Genomic DNA, 26,539 nt, shown 5'->3' with positions numbered 1-26,539 from the left:
TCCGACGAGTACTTACAAGCCCGGGAAGGAAGACACGGTTCTCCACGCCAAGTAGAGTTAGGGCACAGTTGCATAGCAACGGCCCGTTCCACTGGCGGGATACGCGTGTATCCCTTAGCTGCCCCGCCATCAAGGGTGGTGAGGGAGGAGGATCCACCGAGACGGTTTCTGGCAGTAAAAGGTGCCGTTCACGTCCCTGTGAGCTCCTCATGCACCTCCGGGAAGAAAGGCACTGGGGTGGGTTGCTGAGAACCAGCGCGCGCCACCCCGAGATACCAATCGTCCAACCTCGAGGGCTCGGGACACGGTGGAGGGTTCCACACGAGCCCGATCCTGTTGGCGGCCCGGGAAAGCATGGCCATCATCTCCGGGTCCGACTCGGGCACCGCTGGCACACCTGAAGGAGGCAGCGGCTCCGAGCCGTCGTCCGCGGAGAGGTCTGACCCACCCTCCGATGCAGCGATCGACATCTGGTCGTTGCAGGGAGCGCCGAACGAAACGTCCGGTACACATCTCGAGGACGGTCCAGAACGTTCCGTTGGCAGCTCAACTGGTTGCGGAGCATGAGAGGAGTGAGGGTTCCTAGGGGGTTGGTTCCCCGAAGGAAGCGCGCTCACTGTAATCCTCAGGTCACCCGTGTCACTGCCCGAAGCAACCCGCGAAGGGGGGTTGGAACGAGGTGCAGGCACGGGGACTCCGCCCCTTTGCAGGAACGTGAGTCTCGACCTCAGCTCCGAGATGGTCATCTTCCCACAATGGGTACATGACTCATCCACGAACGCTGCCTGTGCGTGTTCGAGGCCCAGACACACAAGGCAGCGATCGTGACCATCCCGCGACCCCAGGTAACGACCGCATCCAGAAACACACAGATAGAATGTCATCTTGAAAAAGACGCAAACTATCTGTGTAAGCTCTTTTAGAGACTGCTCTCCTTGGTGCTGAAGCACGCAGGGGAACGGTCACAGCGAACACAGACAGGAATGTGCACCTGTCTGTGCGCGATTCTCTTCGCTGGTCTTACCAGCCGTAAAAACGGCCGTTGAGCGCTTTAATAGCGCACCTTACCAGCCGTAAAAACGGCCGTTGAGCGCTTTAACCGCGCACCTTAAAAGCCGTGAAAACAGCTTTTTTGTTTGCTCAGTTTTAAAACAACAAACAAAGAAGAGAGAGAGAGAAGAGAAAAAGAGCGCTCGCGCTGTTGTGCCGTCACGCCCGCACCAAAGTGGAGAGATCCAGAAGAGGCTTGCTTTCAAATTCACTCTGTTCAGCATACGAAGTGCTTGGCTCCGAAGCAAAAAGCTAGTGTGCAATCGCACCAGCTGCTCGTTTATACCCGCGCTAACGAGGGCGCGCAGCTGATGCAAATGATTGCACGCCAATGTGTATTGGCTTGTTTTAGTTTCACTCGAAGTAGATTGGCCTCTCTAGCGAGATTCCTATTGGTCAGTCATGACCTACGTTGTAGTGACTGACCGATAGGGAACTCAATGATACTAAAATATAACACTGGTTTCCCCAAAATGTTGTCAAAAAAGTGCAAAAAGGATCTCGTTTTAATAGGCACAATAGTATAGAGGAATACTTGTACTCAGTCAATTATATTTCCAATGCAAAAAAAAAAATCAGTTTCTGAGTATTGTTTTCAGCAAATCATGATCTCTTGCATTCTCTTTTTTGGATCTTACAAGCCTAAACATTACAGTCCTAGCTAAACTTTTATCTTTAAATAATGTTTTAGTCACATTTATACTGTAAATGAATGTTCTCAAATCCCACAACATACTGTAAATGTACATTTCCGTCGTCTCACCTGCAGTCCACGGAAAGTGTAGTCCTCGAGTCTGGTGATCTGGTTTCCTGCGAGGTAGAGGATGCGCAGGTGGTCCAGGCCACGGAAGACGTCCGCTGTGATCAGGTGGATGCGGTTTCCATTGAGCGCGAGCTCCAGTAGCAGACCCAGGTTCCTGAAGGCCCCGGGCTCCAGCGTGGAGATGCTGTTATTCTGCAGGTAGAGGTAGTGCAGCTGGCCGAGGTCAGAGAGATCCCGCTGACGGATGTGTCCAATGGCATTGTCCTGTAGAAAGATGGTCTGAAGCGGACACAAATCCCATGGGAGTAACATTAGTACATAACACCGTTTTAAAAGAAAAGAGAGAGTGAGTGATGTGTGATGGGTGCTTTATTTTATAAACCACCATAAAAACTGAAGCAGTGAGAACTAGAGATAATTGTTTTGACCAGTATTTCTTACTAATATACACACTTGTCAGCTTTAAATAGCAGGTCTATGAATAAACACAATTCTGTTCTCTGAAAAACATAATAATAAATTGGATTAATAATGAAATGATTGAGATGATTATTGTTATCATTATTGTTAATATAATTATTGTTAGTATTATTGTCATTAATAATAATGGATATTATAATATTATATTAATACTATTTGAATATGGAACATTTTATATGGATATAATGGAATTGGTATTATTAATATAATCATTGTAAGTATTGTTGCTGTAATTATTAATAATTATATTAATAATGACAACAATATTATATTAATAATGGATATAATAATAAGAATAATATATGAATAATATTAATACAATGTGAAAATTATTATCTATGAATAATGGAATAATTATTATTAATGAGTATTATTATTATCAAAACTTATTATTTTTGTTATTGTTGTCATTTTTAATTACAACGATATTAGTAATACATTTAATTAATAATGAAATTATTATTATGTTTTCTTTTCTTAGTCTAATGATCATTTAGTTGAAAACGGAAATTAAACTAATTAAAATTGGTTCTGCATATTATTATTATTATTATTATTACTGTTATTGTTAATATAAGTTGTCGTCATTAATAATAACAACATTATTAATAAGTTAGGCTATATTCATAATTAAATTATTAGTATTATGCATGTTTTAATGCTAATTTTCAATAAATTTCGCTCTGCATATCAGTGTTCAGATAAAAAATGGTCTGTATCGTATCAGTCATTAAAAGGCAATATCGATCAAACTCTAATGAGAATCTGTTTCGCTTGCAGTATAAGCTTCATTGATTTTTCACGCTAGCCTACATCCATCTCATCCATGTCGACCTGAGTTTCTGTCCTAATCACTGAGAGCAGCGAGAGACAAAACACACTCACGCAGAAATATTTCTCTCTTGCTGTTCATCTTTGCTCTGTTCCAGGTGAATTCAGAGTCAAAGAAGGTTTCCTTTAACTTAAAATGGATCAATACAAAGTTCTGAGTGTTGAACAGTTTTGGGTCGGCTATCAGTGAAACGCACAAATGAATCAATTACCAGCGTCAGGAACGGCATAAATGGGCTTTCAAAGAGTAGGACTGAGTGGCCTGTCTTCTACTATAACTCTATTAATGATGAAACATATTACGCTAATTAATTTTCTAATTGATTTCTATCAAGCTATTGTCTGTAATCAAACACAGGCCGAGCTGAAGCAAATTTCTTTTGCAGCGTAGGTTACACGGGTCAATTGAGCAATTTATGCAAGCCGGCTCATGAATATTCACGAGCTGCAGAAATGTTAGTGACGTGACTGGAGCAGATACATAGACATGCAAATAAGATCGACGGGGTGAAACTGGCCACGGGAGTCGCTGATGTAACGAATGATTCCCAGCACTATCTGGAGTTATGATCTATGGTTTTAATCTCATCTTTGCTGTATTGTGGGTCAAGGTGTAGACAGTACAAAAGAAGGCAGTATCTTATCGTTTAGGTTGATCAGAATAAACATTTGTGACAGGATGCTGAGTAGACCTGATGTCAAATGCAGCTTGGTGTTATTAATGTACATGTTTTTGTTTTCATTCACAAAAGTTTGTAAAGAGCAGGATGGAAACCTTGGTTATTTGTGTGTACAATGGCAAAACCATTCACAATAAGAACAAAAATATTTACTCCAGTAAACTTTAATTTTATGTCGACTTTATGACTGCTAACGAATCAATCGTTACCCAGGTCATTCTCTAAATGTGTTGATTTTCAGTAACTTGAAAGTTGTTGAAGTTTGGAATAATGGAAAGTACGGTTTTTAGAAACATCTTGACAATATTACTGATCATACACTGAGCAAACATTTGGTGTAGAAACAATTTTCTCTCAGAAATTGCAAGTAAATTTCACAAATATATGGCAAGTAACACATTGCATTAAACATGACATTTTGAAGTGGAGAGTCTGAAACTTTTTTCTTTTAAAACACTCCAATAGTCTTTGTTGTATTTAAAACTTATTTTTTTTACAGTGTACTGCTCAAATTATAACATTAAATTATTTTAATTTTTAAAATAAACTTTTAGACAAATATTAAACGTAACACCAAATGCAGATTTAAATTAACTTTATATGACTAAAATTGTTAATTTACAAACTGTGTAAATGAACTTTTTAGCACACATATGAGCATCTTCTTGTTACTCTAAACCTTAATGTTGGAAGTATTTTTCCATATTTTCTCCATATTGTTTTTAACATCAAAACACACACATTCTTATGATTTGAATATTTATATCAAAAGATTTAATTAATTAAAAAAAACTGTAAATGTAAAAAAGAAAAGAAAAAAAGTGTACCAGAAGAAAGAGAGCTTTTCAAGCTTTTGACAAATTCAAATACCTTTCTTTTTAAATGTGCAAAGCAAAATTCCTTTAATAAATGGTTAGGTTATAAAATTATGCTTTACATTCTTAAAAAAATAAAGTTTCCAAAGGGTGTTTTCGCAGCGATGCCATTGAAGAGCCATTTTGGGGTTCTCAAAGAACCTTTTAATGAACAGATCTTAAAATAATTTTTTTTTCTTATAGTGAAAAACATTTTAATAACCTAAAGTACCCTTTGAATCTTTTGCAGAATGGAAAGGTTCCATGGATGTTAAAGGCTCTTCATGGAACCATCAATTCCATTTAAGAACCTTTATTTTAAAGAGATATTTCACCTTAAAATTAAAATTTCTATTCACTCTTTTTGTTCTAATGCCATATGCTCTACTTTCTTTCATGTACCACCTTCTCTGAGGTGAATATATCCATTGTGTTTGTCGTAAGTTATCGCGTTCACATCTGTTAACTGTCATTCTGACTGTCATCAGACAAGCGAGTTCCGGTCCGGTCATATCTAACTGAGTGAAGGAAGTACACGGATACTTTTTTGGGGATTTCTAGGTGTTTTATTTCATGTCGTGCTTTTGTTAATCTTTAGAGAGAAGGGCATACGGCATTACAACAACACCAGGGTGAGTAAATAATGACTTAATTTTCATTTTAGGGCGAACTCTTCCTTTAAGGGTTTTTCTGGAGTTTCTTGACTGTCTAAAATCGCTTTTCAAGTCATTCTCAAAATGTGACCCCACCAACAGATCCACAGGCTTATTGTGATCGCTGACCTGTGTCCCGTGAGTAATGCCTTGCGGGATCTCTTTGAGTCCAGTGGATCCACATTCCACGGTCAAACTGTAGCAGCGACACCCAGAAGGACAACCAAGAGAAGATGCGCACAGCTGGGCCAACATCAGCACCAACACCACCGAGAGCTGAGGAGGATTCATCTCAGAGGAAAAACTGCAAAAACAGGAAAGACGGAATGATAGAAAAGAGGCGGCAGAACTAGGGCAAAAGAGAGAAAAGAGAAAAGAAGAGAGAGAGATGGATTAAACCAGTTAAACCAGCGGAATAATTGCCCAAAAGAGAGAGAGAGACAGACACAGAAAAAAAACACGGTTTGTTGTTAAAGAGTGCATGCACGTGTGAACTAATCGGATCCGTAACGCATGAGAATCCCGCTTAAGTGGATCGGAAAATTGAATCCTGCGGTGCAGAAAGGGAAGAAAGTGTAGAGTCAACATAAGGAGGAAAAAAAAAACCCAGCTGAAAGACGGATATCGCTCACTCCTGCCTGCAGGTCCCAACAGAACCGTCTCTTAGGAGGAATCTGTGCTGGGCTTTGGTTAATTAATCATGAGGCTTGAGGTCCACATGCTCTGCTTCCAGGATCTCTCTTCTGTTTTGAGAGAATATGAAATACAACGCCAAACACTGCCCAGCGCACACTACACGCTTCTTCTCCCAGGAGACCAGATCAAACCCTCAGCCTGATCCACTCGCATCCTCCATCTCAAATCCCCAGCTTTTTATTAAGACATGCATTAGAAGAGTAATTGAACAAAGACATGTGCGTTTCGGCCCCCTGGCCCCAGATTTACAGCTTACTCGATCTACGGCTGGACAGTATGGCAGTTCATAAGTCTGAGATTATATAACACCTAGCGTTGGGTTTATAATAAAAGGATAAAATTGCATTACAAATAAAGATATGGATATTTAAAGGGGTGATGAACTGAGAATTCAAATTTTCCTTGAGCTTTTGACATACAGGAGGTCTTCATACTATAAGAATATCCTGTAAGTTTCAGAACTGAAAACTTCCTTGTTAGTCCAATAAAAGTTTTTATTGACACCAGGCTCAGCGAACGACAGGTTTTTCAAAGTGGGGATCTATGACGTCAAAGAGGATAAAACCCCTCCTCTGCAAAAGAAGATCAACGCCTACTTCAACACGGCCTGTTTAGCCCCGCCCACCGACTCGCGCATTACATGCTATAACATAGGCCTACAACAAGGTAATTTTGCTAAACTGGATCGAGCTACCAAGCAATAAACATTTACGAAATATTGTGCAGTACCTGGTTGTGGAAGAAGACAGTTGCTGCATAAGCTTCCTTCGGATTCCAATATTAGGAATGCGTGGTTAAGCTTTAGTTTATTAAATGAACTGAAAATCAGTCACAATTTCCAACACAGGCTCTGCAAACAGACTTTTACGACACGGATCTGCCCGAAACGCCACAAACATGTAAGTAACCATGTTTATTTTAATGCCTGATCTGTGAGCAGTGATTTCTGATGTGTAATTATTCAAGTTCAGTATCATCTTTCTCTCAAAATCATTCAATACTGTTTATGCATCAGTGACTAAACGATCAACTTCACATCGTTTCTCTTAAGATGAAATAATGTTAAAACTGTGATTAAGTTATAGAAAGAAAGCGACCAAAGAACGCTCCCTTTCCAATCGCCCAAGCTGTCAGTCAATCAATCACACAGCGCGCAAATCTCGTTATGAAATCAATGATGCTGTTACACTGCACAACGAAGCTCTACCTGTATTTACGTCGTGTTTGCATTGTTATTGTGAAAAATCATTCGTGAGTGTGCAAAAACTGCGTTGCAATAATGAGATCTTTATTCACGCGATCACCAGACTGTATGTCATCTGCTCAGCTCATCACTGCAACCTTTCATGTGATGGAATAGATTTAAATATAATGCAATAAACAATACATTTAAAGATTTGTTAATCTTCACGATAGCTGTAATAGTAAAAACGTAGTAGTTTCCGAGAGTTTCACATGTAATACTAGCTATTTTATATGCAAACATGTCAGCCAATCACAGCAGTGGGCGTTTACACTGAAGTCTCACAGCAGACACGCCCCTTCAAACAGAGCGTTCAAATCAGAGGCTAAAATCAGGCTAGGAAAAAAAATCGTCAGTACGATTTTTTCAAAAGTACTTTGTTCACCAAGGCTGCTTTTATTGGATCAAAAATACAGTAAAAACAGTAATATTATGACATATTTTTCTATTTAAATTTATTTTAAAATGTAATTTATTTCTGTGATTCAAAGTTGAATTTGCAGCATCATTACTCCAGTCTTCGGTGTCACATGATCCTTCAGAAATCATTCTGATATGCTGATTTGCTGCTTAAGAAACCTTATTATTATTATTGTATGTTGAAAATGCTGCTCGATAACTTTGTGGAAAACGTGTTGGGAAATTTTTTTCAGGATTCTTTGATGAATAATAATAATAATAATACATTTTATTTGTAATGCGCTTTTCTTAAACTCAAAGCGCTAAAGTAAAATAAACAGAAACAACATGGGCAATACAACAAAGAAAGAAAAACACCCTTAAATAAATGTGTCTTAATCAGCTTTTTAAAGTGTCCCAGTGTTGGTGCATTTCTGATGGTAGGAGGAAGCACATTCAATAGCTTGAGGGCTTTGTATGAAAAGGCTCTTTCCCTCATGGTCTTAAGCTTACATGAAGGCTGATGTAGTAAAAGAGAATTAAAAGAACGGAGACAACCTTGTGGAGTATAAGGGCCAATGAGATCAAAAGGTGATCTGGTACCTGAATAGAACGCTTTTAAATGTATTTGAAGTAGATTATTTTTAATAAATAACCATTTTAAATAATTAAATATATACATATTTATTTAGAAATATATATATATATATATATATTACAAAATATATATTTTGTATATAAAGTACATGAATGAGTGAATGAATGAATGACATCTGGACATCAAATATGCTCTGACTGACTGTGATGTTGTGGTTGTGTCAAACATGTTCACTTTTGACAGTCAAATTACTTGTTGCTGGAAACTCGAGGCACCTGCTAAAGACGCAGTGAAACGTGCTTTCATAGAACAACAAGGAAAAACCTGACAAGAAAACACTAAATCTCTCTGTACCTGCCAGCAAAAGCATCCTTTGTGCTTTTGTGTTTGTCGCCTTTATTTCTGTAGCGATTTACACAATACAGATGGTTTCAAAGCGATACAGAAAAATGCTGCATTTTCGACTGTCAGTTCAGTCTTGATGCAGTTCAGTGTTGATGCAGTTCTGTTGTAAATATAATCAATTATTAAATTAGTTCATAAAGCAGTTCTGCAAAGAAAAATCTCATTGTCCTGTTCAGTTCTCATTCAACGGCATCAGTACAGTCCGATCAATAATATTGCTCAATATTAAGTGTCCCCAACTAAGCAAGCCAGAAGCGACAGTGTGAGGCCTTCACAGGGGATTGTAGTAGAAACGGTTTCTGCTGACATTCAGGGTTATGTCCCAAAACTACAACTCTTTCTTTCTGTAGCTAATCTTTTCTAGATCAAATTCAGAGTGAAAGAGAGTTTGCTGAGAACCAGAGCATTCATCAAAGCCCAGACAAGTCTAACGAAATGGATCAATACAAAGTTCTGTATGCATTTAACTGGGTCTGCTGTCTCTGAGCTCAGAGCCCGAAACATGGTAGTGACTGAAAAAGATCAGCGCTGAAAGATTCAGAGGTCCTGGCCACGTGGATCAAAAGCGACATGAAGCGATTTGGAAACGCAGATTTGAGATACCAGCTCTGAAATGAATGCATCAAGAGCTCCAAAATAGTCTTCAAATCCTTAAATATAAAAATAACATCTCATTTTTCAAAAATAAAGATATAATATGGCGAAAAGAAAAACGATAGTCTCTGTGAGAGCAGTTTTGCTTCACTGTTGATGTGATACATTTGAGCTGTTCTTCACTTAAATGTGTCATTGAATGATGAACCATGAGCAAATGTGAATATTTTATGCCGGTTGCTTAATTTAGAGAGTATTTGAGAGGACAGCGAGCTCGATTAATGCAACATGACCCACATAAGCCTTTTTATCTGCTCAAAGCATGAAGGAGAAAGACATGATAAACATCAGTGGAGAAATGGCAGCCTATTCAAGTCCACTGTCCTGCACTCAAACACTATTCTCCTGTCGCTGGAGAAAGAGAATGGAAATCACAAAGATGGAATAAAGGGGGGGAAATGGGAGTTTTGCCTTCAGCGCCTTTTTTTTTGCTACGTGTGCCGCCTCACAAACACCGGCAAGTCAAAAGAAGGCGCTGTGAAGTGTTGAAAAGGCGATGTTCTGTGAGATATGGCGCTCCCTTACATGTGCGTCTGGGTTCTGAAGTGATTCTGCCAGATGAGATCCTTTAAACGCAGCAGGAACATCTACGGGATTTTATATTTTGCGGCTTCGCATCATGAGACCTCGTGTTTTGAATTCACTGCATTCTCCCTCCAAGAACAGCAGAGTGTGTTGAGAGTGGAAAACAGAGGCATGATGGGTGGATGTTGAAGTCTCAACAGATGATATCTCAGATGGATGGATATCAGACAGACAGAAGAAAGTGTAGCCAGGGAATTCATTAAGCCATCTAATGTTGATTGAATGAAAAGTGGGAATTGGAATTTGGAGAAATAACAGATTTGCAACATTGAAGTTTGACTGTCGGTAGATGCTAAAACCAGGGTTATCATCGTTAACTAAAACTAAAACCATAAAAAAAACACTTTCATTACTTTAAATAAAATAAAAATAGAATTAAAAAACTTTAATTAAAAAACTTAAACTTAATTTCAGCTAGTTGCCAAGGCACCATTTCGTTAAGTTTAACTACTAAAATAACAACAACAACAACAACAACAACTATATAGGCATATTTAAAAAATATATACGGTGTATAATAATAAAAATGACAAAACACAACAAAATTACTAAAACTAATCAACTAAATAGAAAAAAAATCTAATTCTTAATCTAATATCAAAGACTATAATAGTATTAATTTGGCCCTTTTTTATGCAAGAATGTGTTTCTTGACAAAAATAAAAATATAACTATAAAATTAATATCTCCATTGATGGCCAAATTAATTTGTTTTTGTCAAGATTAAGAAACATGCTTGCGATATTATTTGCCCATCAATGGAAAGATGTATCTTGTCTACTAAATCTTGCTTTTAGTAGAGGATTTATAAATAAATAAATAAAAATAATATGTAAATAAATAAATAAATTGTCCTGACCCCAAAAAAAAAAAGACTTCTGTCATTACATACTGTATGTTCATGTCATTCCAAACTTTATTTCTTTTGTAAAACACAAGTGGAGAAATAAGGTCTGAGGCTTTCTATCTTCATAAAAGACACAAAAGTATCATAAGTCCAAATGATTTATCTGCTATATTCCAAGTCTTCTGAAGACATGATTCATGATTCTTTGAGAAACAGACTGGAACTTAAGTCACTATTCAGTATTTACTGATAATCATTACCTCCAGTGAGTGGTTTACTTGCTTCATAAATTACTTTCCTGTTTTTCGACTCTGAGCATTATGTTGAACTCACACAGAAAAAATAAGAACAAACACTCAATTCGTTGTAGTGAAAAAGCACATCTGTAATTCAAACTGTTTTGCAACAAATTCAGCTCATCCGTTTCTTAAACAACTACAAAAAAAGAAAACAAAAAGCTTAATTTTTCACTGGTGGAAAGCTTTAGTGGGTTTTCTAGATGAATGTCAGTTTGCCTGCGAGATATTTTCTGCTGTCATGAGCCTGGTTATAATTCTGAGCTATAAGGGCTGTTCATTTCTGACAAGCTAATAGACTCATGTTTATAGTTTGTACCAGTTCTGAATGCAGTAAGGCTGAATCGCTTTGCTTGCTCTTGTCTGAGAGCAGCCTGGAGGCTTTAATATCTACAGTGTCGTATGTAACTGGGTGTTTCGTGAAATGCCCCTTTATTCAGGATCCTGCCCCTGAGCGAGACAGTGTAGACAGCAGACTGTCCTTGTACTGGGAAAACTGTACTTGAAATGTGCTATGTGTTCCTCTGGATAAGAAAATATGAACTCAGTGGAGGACAATTTAAGGTCAACTGTATATTTAACATCCGTTCACAACATGCCTATTTGCTTCCTTCATCTAGTTTTATCCGTCCGGCTGCTGGAATGAGACTTAATATGTGCACAATACATTATTCCATGATGTCAGTCATTTTCACTTTTGGGTGAGCCTTCGATTTAATGGTCATATCAGTCAGATTAGCTTGATATTGGCAATTTCAAAATAACCACTCTGTTATTTGTATTTTCTATGCAAATCAATGTATTGTAGGAAATCTAAGAATTAATGTAAAAAACACTGTCAAATCTCATTCCAACACTAAATAAAAAAAGAAATTAAGAAATAATATTTTGCATAAAGAAAATAAAGTCTGTTTTATTTTAGGACCAATAATACTTCATTTTAATGAATATTAAAGGGGTCATGACATGAGAAATCAAATTTGCCTTGATCTTTTGACATTTACTGTAAGAGATTTTTGTACCTTTAAAACTTTTCTGCAAGTTTCAGAGCTTAAAACAGCCTCCTCATTATAAACAAAGCACGTATTTAATCAAGCTCCAAAACAGCATGTTTGGATATTGTGGGATTTGTGACGTCACACGGGTAAATACATTCGCATATGACTTTTTCTAGAGCCAGACATTGACAAATAGTGCTACATCATCGCATCATAGGCTCCGCCCACTGGTGTTCAGTCACTTAACGGCTGACATTTGCCTTCAGTGGATGTGAGCGTCGGGTCACATCAAAAAGAATAGAGAAGCCATTATAATCACTGACACTGTCTACACTTGATACAGTATACAGATGCGCATTCAGTTTCTGACATACTCCACGTGCTCGAGTCTGTCAACAACAGGACAAACGAAAGAGTGAAAGAACGTTCGCCTTGATGCGTCCAGTTTAAACAGCTCTGTACAGACTTGAGAAGAATCCCAGTGTCGGAAACAAATGGATGGTTTATTTTAATTGCGTCCTAGATCGCGTCTGAGGATTATATGTTTGATCGGAGCATTTGGTTTTGTAAATGAGGCACAGTGTAATGGAGAGTTCGCAAAGAAACTTTTATTAACAGATGAGATCTGACAGCAGCTGCATGGCAAACTGTATTTAAATTATTTCATAATGTTTTGTCTGTATATGATGGTTTTATATGGATGATGTTTTTAAAACACTTGCTCGCGTGCAATATCGAGTGGTCGTTAATACTGTTTCCTATGCAATGACGTTAGCCAATCATGAGTGGCTGTTTCCTGACAAGCCTTAAAGAAGCCGCCCCTTAAAAACAAATCATTTCAGACAGAGGCTCAGAATGAGGGTTGAAAATAGTTGTTTTTCCATATACATATTTGAATTTCCCTCTGAAATTCTCATTTTGAAACTATTTTGCGATAATGATTCCCATTTTGTAATACAGTACACAAAAATATTATCAACACATTTTTTAAACTTTTTTCTCATGTTATCTCCACGAACACACATCATGCTTTTGTGGTCGTTGTCACATTTTGATCTAGCCTGTTGAGTGTGTCATTATTTCAGTGAATAAACTCTCTGCGCTTGCACCTGATGCTCTCAAATAACATCACATTCAAACCTAATGTGTTCCCAGGAGTGCTCTCTTAATGGCCAGAGATGCAAAGAGGCAAATGGCCAGAGCTTAAAAGCTTCGAGGGTCTCCTAACCCTTATCATCAACACAAATCTCACCTATTGCGTCATCTGACATGAGCATTCATCAGCGACTCTCTGCGGTCGAGTCAAATGCACATCTCTAATTTGAAACTAAGGATCTAAATAAGAACACTTGAAGTGATCAAATTCACTGTGTCAGGAAGAGATAAAAGAGAGAAATTGTGAGGGAGAGTGCAAATACACAGCGATGCCCTCTGGCCATGCCTCCCATGTTGTCATGGAAACAATAGCACAGGGCTTGTATTCTGAAGGCAAGGCCTGCAGGCACTATTTCGACCGAGAACTGTGTTCAGCAACGAGCAGAGACTGAAGAATAAGACCGAGACAAAGAAAAAGAGGGCGAGGGAGATTAACAATGTGAACAGGGAGAAAGAAAGAAATACATTCACTAATTGCTTGCAATGAAGCACTTATCATGCGCCTTGAGTCAAGTATGCTGCAAGCATCACTAATAATAGAGCTCATACTTAAGGTTAGGTAGGGCCCTACCATTTCATGGATGAAGAATTTCAACATTCATTTGATAAAAAATATATCATAACATAACCTAAAGGTCTTCACGACAATCCAATGTTCGGTTTCACTTGAAGAAAGGGGTGTAACAATACCCTCATGTCACGATTCGATACATATCACGATACTGAACTCACGATACGATATTATTGCGATACTTCAAGACATATGATAAAAGGTTAACAAAAAAATGACTGTTACTTAAAATGGTAAATTTGGTATTGTGGGTGTAAATGAATAGGCTTAGACTTGATGCTGATAACCCAACGCACAGGACAATGGAGACATCAGAATAAAAATATTCATGATTCGGAAGCTGAAAATACAGAATTATTTTAGGCGAAGATGCTAGCACTCTTTCACTGACTGGATATATTTAAAATAATGTAGGCTTTTTACTGGTAACATCAGACATTTGGTATTATTAGGACCCACAAATATTCTCCCATTGCATAATTATACATTATATTCAACATCATATATAGTAGTATGTAGTACTGACACTAAAACACAGTAAACTTGAATTTTGTTTTTGTGAAATAGACAATACATATTGTCACTATCCACGTTACATATTGTTGATATATTGTGACACGATATATTGTTACACCCCTACTTAAAGAAATATATAATAGAGAAGTAGAATGCAGAATATATAAAGAAATGCTTGAGCAGCGGCCACGTACAAACTGCAAAGTTTCAGGAGTGACAGCTAAATTAATGACTTTTTTGCACTTTTTATCTTCTGCTAGGTTAAAACAGTAAGATGCATCTGCGTGTGTTTGTGTGCTCAACTAAGAGATAAGATAATATATAAATTGTTCTGCTCTGCGATGTGTTTTCCATTCAGCTCATGGTAATCACAGAACATGAGGGTAGTAATCAGAGATGCAAACACACTTCTAGCCCGTTGTCTTTTATCATTTCTCATCAAAAATAAACTCTCACACACTCCACAATACAAGCAAGCATCCACCTACTGTCGGCGAATCAATGCGAGGCCTGTGAATGTCTGTCGCGTGTGCTGGCGGGTCACCAATTTACCCAGAGAGTCTGAATTTGGGATGGTCCAAATGCTTGTTGATAGACACATCTGCTTGTTATTTAATCGCAGTACCGTGTCCAGATGCGGTTTGCTGTGATTGATTTTTCTGGTTGCTAAGCACAGATCAATATGTGTATGTGTTTGCCAGAGGAGCAACACTGTCCACTGATTTTAAAACTTTTAAAGGGGTAGTTCACCCAAAAATACAAAGCGATGTCTCTTCAGAAAACTTTTCATATGGATTAGTTTGATCTCTTAATGAACTGTTTGAAGCGTCAACATGTCAGTTGTGTGGCTGTCAACAGAGGGACAGAAATCGCTCAGATTTCTTTAAAAAGATCATCTGTTGTCTGAAGATGAACGAACGTCTTACGGGTTTGGAACGACATGAGTGAGTATTTAATGACAGAACTTTCATTTTTGGGTGAATTAACCCTTTAAGATGCAAACCAATGTATTGTGGGAAACCTGAGAACGAATCTCACGAAAACATGTCCAAGTTGCAGTTGCACCCCAAAGTCATAAGAAATTAAATTTTCTATAAAGCAAATAAAGCCTATCTATATGGCATTGTTGAATTATGTTCATGAATATTAAATTAAGCACATTTCCCCTGAATTTCTCATTACCATAATGCACCCAGACGTTGTTGTTTTTTTTAATTCTCATTATTTTCTATAATGATTCTCATTAGATGCTCATTACTGTAATACAGTATTGTGTGTAGTGTAACACAAATTGCAGATGTTTTTATTTAAATCAGCACAAATTAAAGGCAGTGCAAAAATAACACCATAATGTATTTACATAATAATAATGTTATTATTATTGTTTATTTAATTGTTTATCATTATTTGATCACTATATATTTTATTTTATTGCAAAACAATTATGAGACTCATTTTCATTACAATAACGATAACTGGGAGAGGGAATGAACTTAATTGTCAAGAAAATAATGTCATAATGCAGTAATGGTCCTAAAATGAGCTTGATTTTATTTAAGCAAAGTATATTTAATAACTTTAAGCAAAATATTTGCATGGCTGATCAAACACCCACTATATTTGACTGCCAATCACAGACAAACCTCCATTTTTCTTTACAAACGTTGTTGGGTGTTGTAACATTACAGGATCCACACGTGTGCAGAGAGCCTTGCTGGCTGGTTTGTATCGATCACTGCTCTGTTATTCTCTGCACGCTCATTGTGCGTGTGACACTGTGCTCTTGTGCTTCTACGCTGGACTTCCAGCCGATACAGTCAGATAAAGCCTGGAAAATAAACCAGCATCATCACTACATCACCTGTAGATCAACTTCCAGCTCTGTGTGCTCAGTGCCATTCATGTGCCTTTCTGAGCGCCTTTATTAAGAATCGGAGGAAATTGAGTCTCAAATCCACAAGTAATATGTTTTTTAACCAATAACAGCGGATTCATTCTGAGAAAAGCTTGTAAAAATAGGACCCAATGTACCCTGTTGGTATGCAGAAAGTATTCCATATTGGTGTTTATCTGTATTTTGAATTTCACATTGCATTGTCGTGCTTTAGGGTTAACGGAAAAGTCAATAAAACTTAACAGATAATGTGCAGGCAGAAAACTACTAGTAGTTTTTCTGTTTTTATATGGATTTTTCTCTTACAGTGTATGATTCACTACTTCTTTTTTAAACAACTGCTCAGTAGATTCAGTATAAAAATATGGTTAACCAATATGGCTGATGCTGATACTGATCTAAATCCATGTAATATATAATAATAATAATAATAATGCAAAATTATGTATTATTATTATTTATTTAGTATAATGTATAGTTCAGTCATGAGACTATAGAGGTCCTATACATGCAATATGCAAAGCAATCACATCATTACACATATGGCACAAGCTGATTGGCCTCTGCTGATCCTGCTGCCACTGAGATTGCCTCATCAAAATGTACAGTAATAGTTGGGTTCATTGTTTGCTGTAAGCTGGTCGTGTGCCGCGCTGTCAGAGTTTCTCTGAACCTTCCACCTCCCCCAGCTCCACCTGCCTAGATCTGCTACTGGTTTTATGGATGTTTACATGCTCACAGCAGTGTGTCTGTTGTCCTGTTTACACCTGGTATTAAGATAAGTTTTGGTCTATCGGATCACAAGTGGACGACGCTAAATACAGGTGTTAAACGTTTTGAGCTTGTCTACTTTTGACCACTTCCAGAGGTAGTCGAAAATGGATTTCGTATAGTGTAGGTTGAATGTGTTCGAACAGCAACAAAAGACTTTTCGTCTACTGACCTAACACTTAACATTATGGGAAGTGTGCTAGACAGATGGGATTTAAACTTTGTCAGCTAAAGACCCAAGTTTGGTTTGAAGACAAAAAACGCACCAAGCAATATGTCCGTCATCTCCAGGCACGTTCATATGTAAATTAGGTGAGTTTATTTTGTCCATTCGATTGAAAGATCTGAAAAAGTCCATACATTTAGCCACCTAAAGACCCTTTCCTCGAAGAAATCAGAACAGAAGTGGTTGAAAGTGGACAAAAGAGACGGATTAAAAGACCAGGTGTAAACGGGTATGTGTCTCCCCAGTCTACTTGTGATCCGATCGAACAAAACACATCTAGGTGTAAACGGCCAAATCTACTAGCAGTAGTAAGTCCATACTTGGTCTGCAACATCAGCCATATTAGACAACCACAATTTAATGACAAATCTGCTATATTTTCACTCATTTAAAATATTGTCACTTATTTACAAAATATCACCTCAAAATTCACTAAATACATCTGAAATCATAAAATGTGCTCCATGCTTTGGCAAAGCTGTCAGTGATATGACCATTTTCAACCGTTTTTTTGAGATGCCAGATTCTCAAAAATCTACTACTACTAAAAATAACTGGCTTGACAGATGAATCAGTCTATCACTAAACGAGACAGTTTGTAATATTTTCATATTTCCAGTTCTATTCCAAGAATGTCTTGTATGTTTGCCATATTCAGGCTCTGACATTCAGCGTCTGTTGCACAACACCTGACATATTACATCGCATGCAATCAAACTGTTGTTGAACTGTTGTTGTCTCTGTGTTAGTGAGTAGTGTGTTAGTAAACGTGCATTAACTATGCTATAGTAACCAGCCTTCATGAATAATAGTAATTGGGTAGTAACATCAAAATACACAATAAAAAAACACTTTAATATCTTTTTGTTGTTGATAACGGTTTAATTAATATGTTGCTCTTTTGCTACTTTGTATATTTGTCAAATAGTACAAGATTATTCTTAAGTGAGACATCAAATAAAAAAAGTTATATCTGAAGAAATAGGATTAGAAATGTTACATTACCTGAAATGACAGTCATATAATGTGTAATCAGTGCCAAATTACATTTCAAACATAATAACCCTGAGCACATCTACTCTCTGTCACAGTGACAGCTCAGAACAAAATATCCTTCTCCATGTGGTCCAGTTCAGTTTTTAATGGCCTTAATGATACTGATTTTACAGTATTGCACATCATATTACAATGCTGAATAGCCGAGACATATTTAAAGTCAAAACAATAAGCACACGAGTGCATTACTACTTCCTTCAGTTTGTTGCAGGCAGAAAGACACTGTTGTGAAAGCATGAGGAGAAACAGCAGTGCACGTGTTGTGCATTCAATTAGACAAAGTGTTTTAAAAGTCACAGGATGCACGAGTATCTATCGGAGTAGTGCAGACAGAGGATCTTACCTCCTGTAACGTTGCGTGGTCTCGGTGCAGTGCTGAGTGTGTGCGGTGTTGAAGAGCTACGCTGTTGGTCTTTATACGGACTGAATTCAGATGCACATGAATGAAATATCAATCCACGTCTGGACGGCGAACAAAGCGGCATTTGAGCTGCGATCCGAAAAGGCCACCGCTCCGTCCTGCCATCCTCAAAGCAGCGAAGCTGGAATATTCCTCTGTGACATCCCTTACAAACAAAATACCAAATCAATATCGGCCGAGTCGTGAATCTCTTACCGATAAGAGATTAACAAATCAAAATGACGTTCAGCATCCCTGTAAAATAGGTTAAGAACCTTTCTCCAATTCCCTGCTTCCCTATGAGCTCAGCTGGGTCGCCTACATCTCTCTCTCTCTCTCTCTCTCTCTCTCTCTCTCTCTCTCTCTATTGTTCACTCTGATTCGTAACGTAAGACTCGCATCAGTGCTTGAATCGTTCATTCAGAGCGTGTTTCCTTTTGACTCAGATTTGTACACCGTAAAAATCTAAATGTAGGCTGTAACATGAGAAGAATAAAATACTGTTCTTGATTATTAAATGACTGCTAAAATATATAAATACGTGAAATACCCATTTTAATTTGATGTATTTGCGTATTAAAGATTAAAGCCTCTGCTAAGAAAAACAGTAGCGTACTACGTTCCAACATTAGGCTACAGAAAATCGGCATACATTACGATATTATTATTATTATCACTATACTACAATTATTATTATTAATCTGCAATTCACTTCCTCTTTTTAAGTTCTTTGTCAAAGTTCTTTGTCTTGATCTGCTGGACTTTCGATGTCTTTCTGTAAGACTTGAACCGTTGACTGACACCTATTTCCGGTCACATGATTTCAGCACCAAGGATAGCGACACGTGACCAAAATACACAGGCTTCTACAACAAAGGAAAACATAAATGAACTATATATGAGTAGGCCTATCTTTAAGCAACATCACAAAAGCATGAGTGCAGTTGTTCAGAATATCTATTCATAACAGCACAATTGCAAGTATGAAATTGCTTTTACACAACAGTGCAATAAGCAAGAAGTTGATTGGTAACTTACATATTAGACAATATTGGCAGTATTTTTGTTTTCTTTTATTTTCTATTTTTGTTCCGCCAATGAAAACAGTTTCAAAAAAAGTCAAAGCAGCAATGACTCACTCATAAAGACCGTCACTTTACGCGTACTACTGGTGTATTGATTTAACCTGCAGAGAAGGCCAATGGGGGATAAAAAAATGCCTAACATATTTATGTATCATTATGGTACATAAATACGGTATGTAGTTCAAAAGTACATGCATACAAACATTGTAATACTATGCAATTTTTTGTTTGTTCAATCAACACGAACAACTGGGATTTTTGCTATTCTGAAGTTATTCTGTACTTTATAACAAATCCATCAATAAAAAAAACCACTGAGTTGTTGTTGTATTTAAGTTTATTGTCATATCAGCATCACCGGCTATTACATGGCAAATACAAATTAAACATTTAACAACATATTATCATAAACAGAATATAAAAAAAGTTTTTCTGGACCCATAAATAAGTCTTTAAAAGTTTGTCCTGATTGTCCTGTTTCATAACAAAAAATTGGGCAGTGCAAAAATATATGACAAGTTGGTACTACCGTATTGATATCTGACATCTAGTATGGCCTATCCAACATATACAACTTGGTCTTATCTTGATTTAAAAGGGTAGACACATCTATTCTTAACCACAGAATATATTTTAATTAATTTGTTATTTTACCCTCCTCTGAGAGGCTTAAAACTACATTAAACCTCTTCGTGAGCAGACAGGTGCAGTACAGTACACCAATGCACTAACTCACGGTCCATTACTGTCTTTCAGTGTTCAATTACAAGAAATAACACTTATATGTGATGTGGAGTTGGTGATCGCTCTGCTGTAACTGTCGTTTTCATGCATGTGTGTATATTTACGTCTGTGTTTATTTCATAAAGATAAAGTCATTGTATAAAAGAATATGTTGGTATGTGTGTCGAATAACAGATTTGTTCTTTGCTCCTGGGGCGACTCTCATCCCAATAGCAACGACGAATTAAGTGTCACCCTACTTTAATAATGCATGTCTCCCAGACGGATAATAACACCATTTATTTCAGAACCAATCCGTGCTTGTAATGAATGTTTCGACAGAAACAAGCTCTTCATAAATGATAGCCGCCCAGGTGTCGACGGCATAACCCAGATCTCAATAATGTGTGTCCTCAGCTGCCGCACTTTGTCATAAAACAAGGGATTGGTGATATCATTTCCGCCCTTGTGTTAAATCCATAAAACTAGGTGCACGGCACACAATGGAAGGTTGAGTTTTCAGCAAACAGGAATGGCACACTGTCACCATGGTGATGTGATCCTGGGATGACATTAATATTGGTTTACGAGAAGGAAGAGAAACTCTGCATTTTCCCCTCTGTTTGCTCTCCTGCCTGGCGAATGCAGTTGCTTATCTGTGCACATAATCCCTGTCGTGTTCTTTTGACGGCTGCATTATTGTTTATATATGGGTCGTATTAACCTCTGGGATGGAGCAGGGTAGAGGGGGATCAAGGCAAGCTGACCCACATTCAAATACATTTGGATCGGTGTGCATCTGTGCTGATGCATGTATTCAAACACGTTTTGAGCAGTGAGAATGTATTGTGGTGTTTGTTTGCATTTACTGTGCGTGTAAATACCCTCAGGGCTGTGCAGGTCCATGTCGACCCAGATCTGAGTAATTACACATCAGAGACCAGCGTCTGGAGTAGATGAGAGATTTAGTACACCACATACAAAAACAAACACACATTAGTTCATACAGCTTCATTTTCTTCAAAGGGTCTTCAGATAAAACCAAAACCAATTGAGCAGCTTACCTCAATTTTTTTATTTTTAAGATATGAAACACACGTTCTCAGGTAACTTGTTTTGACCAAATCCTGCATTCCATACTTTATTGGACATTCCAATTGATATCTCTGACCTCTGCAACAACAGCATTCCATTGCATAATGCATGGAAGATGAGTTTTGGAAATTGGAAATTCTGAGTTACCAGCACAAGGTAGAATCAAATGTGTATTTCACAGATGAGACAATCCCAGAATATACTGCAAGAAAAACAGATATAATTTTACATAATTAAATGTATGCCGTTCAAATGCCTTTTTATGTTTTTAAAGTCTTTATTTGATTAAAAAAAGCAATATTTGTCAGGTTTCTGGTGCGTTCTATTCAAAACACACGAGGAAGTATTTAAAGTCTTTAATAAGAAAACCAAAATGCAGGATATCACAGGAGAATACAAATTAGCATACTCTACATAAAGACGACACAGAACAATGGATTGAGGAAACTGAGGGCTTAAATACACAGTGAGTAATGAGGTAACTAAGACCCGGTTTACAACTGGTATAAAGATGCATTTTGATCGACTGGATCACAAGTAGACAAGGAAGACACTTACATCGAGGGGAGGGGTAAATGTATGTTTTTCTTTGCAGATCTTTCAATCTAATGGATGAAATAAGCTCACACAATTTACATTTGAACGCGACCGGAGAAAACATACGGAGACAGCCGCAAGACCATCCGAATGCTGTGAGTGTGTGTCAGAAATCAGGAATGATTTTTTCGTCTTAGTTCAAACCAAACTTGGGTCTCCAGCCATACTTTATTTCCTGTCTGGCTAGCGCGCTTCCCATAATGTTTACGCATTAAGTCAGTAGGTGGAGAATAGACAATCTTTTGTGGCTGTTCGAACACATTCGATAACATGAACGTTTGCACTACGAAAGCAATCCGGTCTAATGTGTTTTCGACTGCCTCTGGATGTGGTAAAAAAAAACGACAAACTCAAAATGTTTTAGATCCCGTTTACACCTGTATTTAGCATCGTCCATTGTAATCCTATTGTGATCCTATCTTAATACCAGGTCTAAACAGGGTCCAAATGAACAACAGGTAGGAAACTAGGTCAAATACTATGACAGGGCAAACAGGAACAGGGAGAACATGCTGACGAAAACCAGGTGGATGATGGACAGAGATGGAGCCGATGGACGTGGAGACCTGGGCCCAGAAGGAAAGCCAGTAAGACCTGGCAACACCGATGGTCCTGGAGGCCGACTCGGAGCCACAGTTACGATTGTCTGAGGTTGAGCCGGAGGAACGAGGGAGCCCCGTGGAGCCGTAAGACCAATGGTTCCAAGGGAGGGAGGAGCCAATACTGCTGGAGGCGGAGCCAGGGGATCCTCTTGACTAGGCGGAGCTGGAAACCAGAAGACCAGAGGTAAATCCACACAGTAGAGTGGTGGCAGAGGAGGAGCCGAGAGGCTAAAGGGGACCAGATGGGGTCAATGGACTGGCTGATTTTGAAAGAGATCCATGCAAATCTTCCAAAGCAGTTCTACAGGTCTCATTTGAGTTAGCGTGCTGCCTTAGTGGGCAGTTGACAGCAAGGATCCACTAGGTTCACTAGGTTTTGGAACAGAGCAACTGTCTCTGTGAATTACGAAACAGTAGCTATACGAACTCTGAATGTGTAAGTGTGCATGTAAGATTATACATTTGTTTGTGTCCAAGCATAGGCAGAGTGCTTTGTAGGAATTATTGTAACACTGAATTGAGAAACCGAACACGTTTTACCCTGGAGAAAGAGGTGGGCCATGACTAAAACAGCTTTGAAGGATTACAGCATTGAAAAAAAAGTCATATTTTGGAAAGAAAACATGAGCAGTGGTGTATAGACAGATGTTTTCTTTTTTGCTAATCTTCGGGGGTTTTGGGGAGGGATGAAAACAAGGGCTTTAGCACAAACAGCAGAAGAGAAAGGCTCAAACACACACACACACACACACACACACACACACACACACATTCAGACATCTGTCTCTATACTCTCTGCTCGAGGTAAAAAAATAAGCAGATTTGACTGATTAATGTTGTGCACTTTTATCTGTGTGTGTGTGTGTGTGTGTGTGTGTGTGTGTGTGTGTGTGTGTGTGTGTGTGTGTGTGTGTGTGTGTGTGTGTGTGTGTGTGTGTGCGCGTGTGTAAAGGCCCGTTCACACCAAGAAAGGATAAAGATAATGCTAATGTTCTGTTTATAGGCCTTTATTACACTTCCATGTTCGAAAAGCTTAAGCTTCAATAATAGCGTAAAATAACTTCCGCTGTAGTCTGTATCAATGGCTGTGTACATAGCATGAGATTGTTGTGATTTATTGATTTATGTCAGGATGAAACAAAGAAAGATAGTGTAATGTTATTCTGATACATATTTCATGATTTATAGGGGAGCGCAAAAGCCTACTGTATGTGTATGCGCAATACTTCAGAGTACTTTTTTTTATTAAAGAGATGCAATTATAGAATCCAAACAACATATCACATTTAAGATCAATATAGACAAGGTTATACATCTCATGAAACATTAATTACGAGTAAAGACTGTACAAATTAAACAATAATAATGTTAGCATTACTTTCACTTACTTTTACTTTCGCGGTATTAGAACAGATTGAAATCGTTCAAATTTAGGAATATTTTTTTAGCCCAGAGACGATTATTTAAAAATAACTGATTTGATCATCATAAACGTGTCATATCCTCCAGGTTTGAGTGCAATAATTGGATAGCATTATATTGTAGACAGTAGCGTATTGGAGATTAATCATAATAAACATGCCACAATAATAAAATCAACACTATTAAAAATGAAATCAAAACAGTGTATATATTCCGATTATTCCTCCAGCAGTAACTTGAGCAGCCGTGCAGATCCTCATTTATGCCATGACTGTGGCGACACCGGAAACGCTGACAATCGCCTCACTTACATAATGCTGCACATTAAAATGGAAGATTACACAAATGGTAGGTTAGCATTTATGAACTGCTTGAAATACTGATGTTTATTGACAAGTTCAACCAAGTTAGTTACATTTTCTTGTCAAAATTGTGGACCGTCTATTGACAATAATGCAGGCGGAAACGATAATAATCGAAGCCGGTGTGACGACATGCAGACTGTGATAAAGGTCTATTAGCGCACAGAGCATTAAAGGTGACAAATTATGCCCGTTTTCACAAGATGTAATATAAATCTATGGTGTCCCCAGAATGTGTGGGTGAAATTTCAGCTCAAAATATCCCTCAGATCATTTATTATAGCTTTCCGGTGTGCTCCCTGACCCTGATCAGAAGATGGCAGCTTCGGGTACACGCGAATCTCACTCATCCAGAAATCTACGAAATAACCAGTAATGGAGTGCAGCCTTACAGAGAGACTCAGGAAGAGGTTGCAACTTTTAGACGCACCTGGACGTTTCTAAATGGTTAGTTAGTGGATACATTTATGTAGTTGTTGTGGAGTTACATTGATTCATCTGTTTCTGGGGGATTTCCATTGAAAATAAAATGCTCAGTAGTGTCCTGTGCTCGTCTGCCAACGACAGAACAGTTTGCATGCTTTGTTCGAACATTTGCCATTAGCCAATGTTAGAACTGGTTACATTGTCGTTACTTGCGAAAACCAAATGGTGGCGGCAGGTGGAAACGTGCAGATTAAGGGGCTTGTAATAATAAGATCCCCTACCTACGTCAGAAGGGGAGCGAAATCTGATCGGCTGATTTTATGACATGCTTTCAGAGAAAGGCTTAGCCTAAAAAAATAAACCCAGCAAGCAATAGCTGTCATTTCACCGTCTTGGTTAACTATAGACCCGATATAGTCCGGCTATGAGTAACCCATCTTAGCCAAAATAACCTTGAATTTGGTTACATGTTGTTTTTGCCTAAATAACTTGCGAGATGTATGCTATTCCATCATTTAAGCAAAGTAAACAGTGATTACAAGATGTTTGGTTTCATTTCATCTGTTATCTAATTGATGACATAGTCTATTCTTGGGCTATGGTTTAGACGTCTATTAAATGTTAACTGACAGCCCAAATTTTGCCTTGTTTTACCCTAGACGTCTGGGCTGTGTTTGAACGGCTATTAGACGTCTTGTAAATGCAAAATTGCTTGCTGGGAAGTTACTGGGTTGTCACTATTCACGTTTTCTGGGTTGGTAGATTTTTATGATATGCCACCTTTAAAGTCGACTAGTAGATTATCGTAGTTTGTGCAACCCCTAGTCCATACCTCATCATGCGACATGACTTTATATGAATAACCAAGGACCACAGTTTCTGCTAAAAATCTTCTTTACTGTTCTACTGAAGAAGAAAAAGACACCTACATCTTGGATGGTCTGTGGGTTAGTAAATTAACAGCAAACTTTCATTTTTTGGTGATCTATCCCTTTAATCTGCCTATCTATCTGAAAGTCCAAGCCACTAATTCCAACTCACACACGCAAACACTCACAGCCCCATCAACACCGTCGTCTGTAAATACTCCTCAATGCTTTTCAGCAGCTACCCCTCAATATGCTCATTACGATTTCAGAAACACATTGCAGCACAATCGATACATTTCCATTAACGTGATGGACGACTGTTTTTCAAATGCTCTCCTGTCTCAACAGAATCACAGGATGCCGTTTATGAGACAGAAGTGTCATGACTAATGCTCGCTCCTCAGTCAACGTCTGTCTTCTTGGAATTTCAGCCCATTTAACTTCAGCCGATTATTCACATTCAGACACACTGCAGAGCTATTATTTTCACGTTAAAGCTTTGATGAATTCATGTAGTAATGCCTTTTGTGAAAGGAAAATGGGGGAAGATGGCTACAGTATTTTCCGTTTCTTTCAGACGTTGCGAAGGCCTGTTCATCCCTCTCAGTCACTGACAATGCCAGACTCAATCTCCTATAATTCATCATTCATATTGACTTACAGGACTTCACAGAGGACACAAACTGCAGCCAAAGCAAGAACGAATCCAGCCGATATGAATACCTGAATTCATAAAA

At 38.0% G+C, this 26,539-nt stretch overlaps 1 protein-coding gene and 1 long non-coding RNA gene across 4 annotated transcripts in view; one reads left to right on the top strand and one right to left on the bottom strand.

Annotated features, from left to right (window-relative positions):
- The window catches only part of lrrc24 (leucine rich repeat containing 24), a 29,833-nt gene extending 10,651 nt beyond the window's left edge, over positions 1 to 19,182 (bottom strand). The window contains exons 1-4 of one of the 3 annotated variants that reach the window (XM_077221836.1): positions 18,897 to 19,182; positions 18,565 to 18,787; positions 5,441 to 5,660; positions 1,814 to 2,092 (exon numbers count right to left, since the gene is read on the bottom strand). In XM_077221836.1, the coding sequence (XP_077077951.1) occupies positions 1,814 to 2,092; positions 5,441 to 5,602 (441 nt within the window). In that variant the 5' untranslated portion in view covers positions 5,603 to 5,660; positions 18,565 to 18,787; positions 18,897 to 19,182. Of the gene's footprint in view, positions 1 to 1,813; positions 2,093 to 5,440; positions 5,661 to 18,564 lie in introns of all 3 variants that reach the window. The other 2 variants (XM_077221837.1, XM_077221838.1) reach the window with 2 other exon arrangements.
- Positions 1,810 to 26,539, top strand: LOC143731174 (uncharacterized). Its single transcript, XR_013200712.1, has 3 exons — positions 1,810 to 2,011; positions 22,552 to 22,907; positions 26,380 to 26,539. It is a non-coding gene; the product is annotated as an uncharacterized LOC143731174 (long non-coding RNA).

Source organism: Siphateles boraxobius, unplaced genomic scaffold, assembly GCF_051911475.1.
Source record: "Siphateles boraxobius isolate OS27281-9 unplaced genomic scaffold, OSU_SipBor_1 86, whole genome shotgun sequence".
Taxonomy (NCBI): Eukaryota; Metazoa; Chordata; class Actinopteri; order Cypriniformes; family Leuciscidae; genus Siphateles; species Siphateles boraxobius.
The sequence above is the reverse complement of the archived record's forward strand: the minus strand, read 5'-3'. Positions and strand labels throughout refer to the sequence as shown.